General features: G+C 42.1%; 2 protein-coding genes across 2 annotated transcripts in view; one reads left to right on the top strand and one right to left on the bottom strand.

Moving 5' to 3' along the window:
* Positions 1-4,135: 4,135 nt before the first annotated feature.
* LOC147440039 (uncharacterized) lies at positions 4,136-7,032 on the bottom strand. The gene is made up of 4 exons (XM_086484099.1): positions 6,994-7,032; positions 6,826-6,910; positions 4,398-4,468; positions 4,136-4,159 (listed from the first exon to the last, which is right to left on the bottom strand). The coding sequence occupies exons 1-4, from the start codon at positions 7,030-7,032 to the stop codon at positions 4,136-4,138; spliced, it is 219 nt and encodes a 72-aa protein (XP_086340225.1).
* Positions 7,033-7,216: 184 nt separating this feature from the next.
* LOC147440036 (tetraketide alpha-pyrone reductase 1-like) overlaps positions 7,217-7,614 on the top strand; it is an 82,528-nt gene continuing 82,130 nt past the window's right edge. The window contains exons 1-2 of the mRNA XM_086485731.1: positions 7,217-7,383; positions 7,457-7,614. Of these exons, the coding sequence (XP_086341857.1) occupies positions 7,245-7,383; positions 7,457-7,614 (297 nt within the window). The 5' untranslated portion in view covers positions 7,217-7,244. The remainder of the gene's footprint in view (positions 7,384-7,456) is intronic.

The following is a 7,614-nucleotide window of genomic DNA, read 5'->3' as shown; positions in this document are numbered from 1 at the left end:
TCAACGTTGCTCATTGTCAACACACACAAAGCCAGTGGCCACAACGTGCTGTGCTACATTGCACCAACTTCCACACACATAGCTATCGGGATAGCGACATCGTGGCTGGTCTCTCTCTCTCTCTCTAGACGCCATGATGCAGAAAAATGAGTGGCACAAAGCTCTCTCTCTCTCTCTCCTCTGTGTGTGTGTCTAGACACACATGATGATGCAAAAAAATGAGAGTGGCAATGAGCTCTCTCTCTCTCTCTCTCTCTCTCTCTCTCTCTCTCTCTCTCTCTCTCTCTCTCTCTCTCTCTCTCTCTCTCGTCGTCACGATGGGGATGGGGAGGAGCTAGGTTTGGCTCCAAGTTGTACTGAATGGTAGGCAGAGGACGGCTACACTAGCAGCTTTGAAAGATCCCAAGCCCTTGCGGGTAGACTCTGGGGATGACGATATTGTTTATAGGCATGGGTAGAGGAGGTAGCTCAGGAGAGGTGGTTGCCCTCCCATCACATGTGTGCCATGGATACGCCTTTGAATGCACTATGATTGAATGTCCACATATCCAAAAACCGATTGAATGTTCAATGTCCCACATATCGATGGTAGGCAGCCGAGACGCTACGATGTCGGCATAAGTGGAGAAGATGAAGAAGAAAAGAAGGTGTGAAGCTTTGGCTGCAAGGATTTGTAGCCACGTGGAGCCTCACACCTTTTCTTTTTTAAATAGATATAGAATCCGGTGAATGCCTTAGATTTTTGAATAAATCTCGGTTATAAAGTTAATTTGCCATGCAAAAATAGGTTTTTAAATTTTTAGAGTCTCTCTCTCTCTCTCTCTCTCTCTCTCTCAATTGTGTCTCTCACACACACACACACACACACACACACACACAACTTGATACAAGTCATAAGTCTTCAAGAGAATACCATTGTGAGTCATGACCTAGTTTTTGGACTACATAAGGAGTCCTTAGTAAAGCGTTGGATTTCTTTACTAAGGACCAATAAGGACACATGGAAAAAAACTTTCTTTTTTAATATTTCTTGTAGGTCTTTGTGAGAGGTGTTGACATTTGTGTACCTTTCTCTTTCAAGAGGGCCATTGAATATTGCGTCACACACAATCTTTCTTGTTCTCTTCGACCTTTTTGTCCTACCGAAGGCTTCAGTTCCAAAGGTGAAGGTCGTCCATTTTTCTTTGCAAGACAAGTGTCCCTAAGGGGCCTCAAAATTCATGTGAATAGAAAGCTATTCTCCAAATCTTCATTTACTTTTTTTGGCATGCTTGAAAAAGACTTTAGAGAACAAAAGATTAAACAATATATTCATAGGAGTTTGATCCCATGATGTGAGGATTGCAGTGTTCGAGAAAGGTGTGCTTGAGGTTAGCCTTGAGCCGGTTGAAAATTAAGATTAGTCGGTTATAAAGAATGGTAAAGGAAAAAAACCCCGATAAAATATACTAGAAAATAGTTCAAACATCTTGCAAATTGAACATTTCTACTAGTATTTCTAGTTTGCATATGTATAAACAGGAAAATCGCCGCTTAGGCAAAAAGAAATTTTCGAACATTGTGTGAGGTATTGATAACGGGTCCTTTCATTCAAGGATTTAAAAAAAATTCATATCACTAAATTGTTTTATTATTTTCTATGCTTATTAAATCTATCTTTCTTTATAACACGAGAGCATTAAAATATTCTTTTGTTTTAATTTTAATGTATCTTTTTATATTAGTTCCTTTTTTTTATTTAGTTTCAAAATGTGATGTGCAATGTGCACCTTTTACCTTATTATTTAACTGAGGCCCTTCGTAATATATGAACCATTTGTGGGTCGGTATCGTAGCGGGTACCGAGACTGAAAGAAAATATAAAAATGGCCCATTAATGGAGATGACAAGAAGATGCTTGAGGAGATTTAGAGGTAGAGGAGTGAGAAGGGAGAGGGCATATGTGATTTTAACGATTGCTCCTATAGGTGCAAGTCTATGAATGGTGGGGGAAGCTTAGGTGCAAGCCCGTAGGGAAGGCGTATTTGCAGGCTCACAGGGAAAAGCAGCATGCATGTGGAAGAAGGTTTTGGTGAACGAGCAGGAAATGAGGACAGAGGAAATCTTGAAAGTATCTTTCAATTAATGTATTTTATTTTAGGCGAACTAGTAGGACTCACTTTTTAAAAATAGATAATACAACTTTATATTAAAACACAACAAAATTCCATATGATTGTAGGTACTTCTTTATACTTACTCTCCCTCCTCTCTCCTTAACTTAGAGGCCTTCATACCTCCTCACCTTGTTTTTCCTCAATTTGCTACAATGCTTCCAAGTGGTTTTTCAACCATTATTTTTTATGTTTTTGGAATACATTGTAGTCTAAATAGTTTATTGTTACTATTTTTTCAAAAAACTTTTTTTTTATAACAAATATTATAAAAAATTAGTGTCATTTTCTTGTTTTCTCTCACAAAGAAACCTTTTATTATTAAATTGTTCTCGTACCCTTATGTAACCTACATGATCCTTAGCTTTGTCGATCCTTTAAGACAAACAATGTTTTTTTGTGAGAGAAAACATTAAAGTGACACTAATTTTTAAAAGGTCTGTTATCACAACAAAATATTATGTTTCTTCACAAAAGTGTAATAATGAACTATTTAGACTACAATATATTTCAAAAACATAAAAAATAACGTTTGAAAAACCATTGGAAAGCATTTTAGCAAATTAAGTTAAAAAAGGTGGAAGAAGACGAGAAAGATTGTGTGTGATCCAATTTTGTCCCCATGCTGCACTGTGTGAGTTTTGCATGCTCGTTCGCCTGAAAGGGTGGCGGGGGTAGCCAAAATTGGTAGTTACACCCCATCCGCAGAGTTTGCTTAGCTCGTGCAACAGCTGTTAACCCCTTCTTGTGCGAACGAGCTCTTATGCTATTTTTCTCGTGAAGCATACACCTCGCCAATGAGAAGCCACTATGGTTCTGCCACCCTCTGAAACGCTCCAAAATTGTTGGCACGGCGCGCTGGCCCTTTATAAATAATAATAATAATTCTTTTAAAAACTAGGGAGTGGTGAAGTGGCCCTTTATAATATAACTTTCGCATATTAAAACTAGTCTTGCTTTGTGGGCATAGCTACAGAACATCTATAAAACATAGCAGGACATACAAAAATTAAGCATCAAAGTAAAGAAGGCCGTCACTAACTTGCCAATGACGGCACTGCCTGAGAGAGAGATAGAGAGCGCACATGCGCTCAATCCGATGAAGAAGTGGTCACTGCTTTCTGCCGGCGGCCATGGTTGCTTGTGAGCACATGCAGACGTTCTAGTGAGACAAAGGAAGAGAGAGAGCGTGCTCTGACACACTGCAGGAAAGGGCTCACCAATGAGGGACCCTCCCTCCAAGCAAACGGTGCTTCACCGCCAGTGACCGTTAGGACCAAGGGTAATCAGTCCCGATGGCAACGATCAGCTGCCGATGGCTTTGCGATTGAACTGGACAGGTGCGTGCGCTGTTGGCAGTGGGCCAAGGGTGATTTTATACCTTTTTTGACGCTGACGGCACTGCATGTGCGTGCCCTGAGAGAGAGAGAGAGAGAGAGAGAGAGAGAGAGAGAATTGCTTACACACAATGCTCAGAGGAAAAGAGAGAGAGAGAGAGAGAGAGAGAGAGAGAGAGAGAGAGAGAGAGTCATTTTTTTGCATTGATTCGATTGAGAGACAAAGAGAGAGAGACGTGTAACAACATACCTTGTAGTCCTTGCTCTTGTCTATCCTTGAGTCTATTTGTGTTGGCACTATCGACAAATTAGCTCAAGCGCTATTTTTACCTTGAGCGTGGCTCCAAAGAAACAAGAAAATGGTTAGAGCTAAAATAAAGATGCACAAGGTGCATTCACTATTGTAATACACCACATGCATTGGCTTGCACCCGTATGCAAAGAGTTGTGTGTGTAATTAAAAGGTGCAGATGTTAATCGACATGAGTGTATAGTTCTGGAAACAACATCCAAATAAACCGAACCAAAGGAAGTAATGTCTGAAATTCTACAACAAGCAAATGGATAAAGGATCAACGAACTGGAATAACAAATGAAGTGCTTTACTGACCTACAATGTTGTACTGGTGCTTTTGGATTGTCCAATTTATAAGCCGATATTTGAGTCAAGCTAGAAAAAAGAAATGTGAATAGTTAAACATATCATCTTGCAATGAAACGTCACATATCGAAACTGCAAAGTATATTGTGCACGTCATGCATAGGTGCCATACAAAAGTATGGTGGAGAGCTGGCACTGTGGTCTCTCCAAAAATTATAAGAAACGGAAGCCGTGCCCTGCCCCGTAGCGTTTATGTGTTGCACCAAGCAAACACATAGGAATGGAAAATTGGATGTTGATAACGGACCTTGCAGTATTGTTGAGCTAGAATCGAACTTGTCCAATCAAAACGTTCAGTGTTGTGATTATATGTCCTCTCTGCCATACACAAAACACGCATTAAGGCAAATACAAAAGATGTAGGATATTGATTAAGCCTAAAGAGAAGCACATCTAACTTTATGTTCTATATCCTCTGATCAGTATTAGCCTCTCTCTCTCTATGTGTGTGTGTGTGTGTGTGTGTTTTGTAAGCTACTTCGGTCAACAATATTTTTTTCTTGCCTCCTTACTGACTAACGCGCGTTTTGAGTTCGGTGTCCCCATAGCAGAAGGCACCATACTCTCTTTGCTCCTCAATTACCCAAACACGGATCAGACGAACTACTACTACGTGACGCTCATGGTGATTAGTAAGGATGGCATTTCGCTCGATGTCATTCATCTTTGAAACAAAGTCAAAAACTGGTGAAGATGGTGTCATATTTAACGATTATTATAAAGCACATACTACCTTGCATTCAGTTGCCTAATGGGCATTGCCACAAACTAGAACTTGCAAAATGCCCCACGTTATAATTTTCACCAAGTCAACCTATGTTTCAAGGCAATACAACACCAAATTTATCAATCCATTTAACGTATGTTATTTCCAAGGGATTTCAATCAAGGTCTCAATCAAGTAAGAACTCTCTTCAGCACTGCCCAAAGGTGAAGATGTAATGAGTGTGTGTTCGTGGCCATAGAGACCGCATACTCAAGCTTGTCACGAAAACAAGTGTAAAAGATCTATTGATGCTCTTTACCTAGCTTCAAGGCATTTGTGACGATCTCGCTTTCAATAGCATTAGATTTGTTTTCTGCATTGAACTATGTTTTTGAACTCCCAAAAGTCCCGTGCTTTGAGCGATAATAAGCAATAAGCATCGCTAAAGATCCATCATTTTTGGGCCTCCAATAACCACTTTCAAGCTCTCACGGGAGTCCCTGCTCTTTCATAATATAAGGAGAGACTTCTCAAAGTTCTATTGTAATTTGTAAACTAGTGTTCTAAAATGTACGATCTATCTAGCAATTAGCACTCTCCAAATTTCAAAATGGCAGACGTCCCGCCAAGCTAGACAATGTATTATGTACTGCTCATACAACTCTTTCACTATGCATCTCATGTGCCACAGCTCGTAAATGACCCGCTACCAGCTGCAACCTTTGGACATCCATCATGGACCTTCCGGGCCTCCATCGCAAGCCGTTCCCACGCCCTAAGTCCTTCTTGGCAGGCCATCAACAACATATAGGAAGGTGATATATATATTTCCACTACCTTTATTTATTGCGTTAATATCATTCTGAACTCCCTTTAATTGCTCTCCTCTCATACATCGTGTCTGCGTACACACTTGCGTCTATGCACGATCTTTGCAAGGGACGGAAGGATCGATCTAGCGGTCATTGAGAACAGGTGTCTCCCTCGCAGCTCTTCCACGAAGCCTCCCTTCACTCACTCACTCTCTCTCTCTCTCTCTTCTCTCTTTCTCTCTTCCCTATACTTTAATTGGTGCTTGTAGGCTTCATCCTCTTTGCATATTCTAAAGCCTTTGGAGTAGTATCCTGATGGACGTCAAGGTCACAGTGCTTCAAATGTTCAAGGATCTTTGAGCACCACTTCCCGTAGCAAGAGTCAAACTCAGCACCACCGGCTTCCTCTTTGACAATGGCCACATGGTAAGGTTCCAAATAGCTGCATGCATGCAGATTCAAAGGGCTTAGAAAAGCATTGGCACCCATGGAGCTACAAGTTTGGCTCAATTGAAATTGGACAAGAGCGCCAGATAATTGTTGCTTGGATGTGCTCTGTAGATTGCAGACAGTAACATCTGACTCAAAACCTCTGAAAGATCACCAGTTTTAATTCTATCTTGTCCATTCAGAATTAATGTTATTGCAGTGAAGAGCTCCTTGCTAACTGCAACAAATTCTTGCAAAAGCTTCTCAACATCTCTATGTTCTACGAGCAGCTTTGTCAAGGCAATCCATGATGGTAAAGACCCTGAAGAGCAACCGAATACAGCGTCCGTGATTCCTCTTTGCTATCAAAATTTGCACATGCAAGAAAAGTCATACAGTAATCTGTGAAATCGTGAAATAGGAGGTGGTTAGCGGCTTGTAGCAACCGAAGGATAACATTGAATTTTTCTTTTGATGAATGAGGAAGAGCAGGACTTAACATAATTGGAGGGAAGAGTGGAATCCGAGCAGGGCAAGGAGATCTCGCATCGAGGTGGCGGTGATGGTGAGCGTGGGCTATCCTTTGCCATGGCTCGCTGATCAGAAGATCCTAGAAGTAGGGGATAGAGGAGAGGAGGGGAGAGGGCGCACACATGCACGAGAAAAGGAGTTGTTGGATGAACAGGACCGGCCTTTCCTTGCTCATCATCGGGAGATAAAATACACACCTTTACGTCGCAAGCTGCGTGTTCCACATCCAGACTTCCTCGGAAGATCAACTAGCACCTTCAGCTTTCGCTGCTGCTGAAGCACCTGCGCCAGCACTCATGGCAACCCATGGAAAGCCCTGCCCTGATAGTGTTAGTTGAAATGTAGGCATGTTGCTTTTCGATCACGAAGCCCTGCCCTGATAGTGTTAGTTGAAACGTAGGCATGTTGCTTTTCGATCGAGGTCGAAGTGCTTTTCTTCTGCTTCCTTGGACATCGGACATCCATTGGATTAAGATCCGCAGTGTGTGCTCAAGATTAGTCCAAGTGGCTCAATATGGTGGCCTTATTTGAAAAAGGGACCTTGGGCTCACCAAGGAAAAAATGATAAATATGGCTCTTTACGTGTGAGACGACTCAGCAGCCGCACACTTGACCGATGGACGGTGTCTCTCCTCCTCGTCCCGAACAGAAGAGAGTATACTGCGTGACAGGAGCCACTGGCTATTTGGCATCCTGGCTGGTGAGGAGCTTGCTGGAGCGTGGCCACCGAGTACGCGGCACCATCCGCAATCGAGGTAGAGAGAGAGAGAGAGAGAGAGAGAGAGAGAGAGAGTAATCTCTTCTAGTGTTACTTGCATTGTGGCACAGCAAAAGCGGCGCATCTGACCTGCTTGCCTGGTGCGGAGGAGCGGCTAGAGCTTGTGGAGGCAGACCTTCTGGATGAAGCATCACTTTTTCCTGCAGTGCAAGGCTGTGATGGGGTTTTTGCTGTGGCCATACCCATTCCAGATCCATCCAAGGATCAG

Source organism: Adiantum capillus-veneris, chromosome 16 (assembly GCF_014529385.1).
Source record: "Adiantum capillus-veneris isolate H3 chromosome 16, ASM1452938v2, whole genome shotgun sequence".
NCBI classification, from domain to species: Eukaryota; Viridiplantae; Streptophyta; class Polypodiopsida; order Polypodiales; family Pteridaceae; genus Adiantum; species Adiantum capillus-veneris.
Note: the sequence above shows the minus strand (reverse complement) of the source record. Positions and strands in the feature narration are given on the sequence as shown.

Coding starts and splice junctions, on each gene's coding strand:
- LOC147440039 (XM_086484099.1), bottom strand. CDS start 7,032: ATGCCTACGTTTCAACTAACACTATCAGGGCAGGGCTTC. Junction 4,469..6,825: donor ACGCAGCTTGCGACGTAAAG/GTGTGTATTTTA, acceptor TGTGTATGGCAG/AGAGGACATATAATCACAAC. Junction 4,160..4,397: donor TAGCTCAACAATACTGCAAG/GTCCGTTATCAA, acceptor TCTTTTTTCTAG/CTTGACTCAAATATCGGCTT.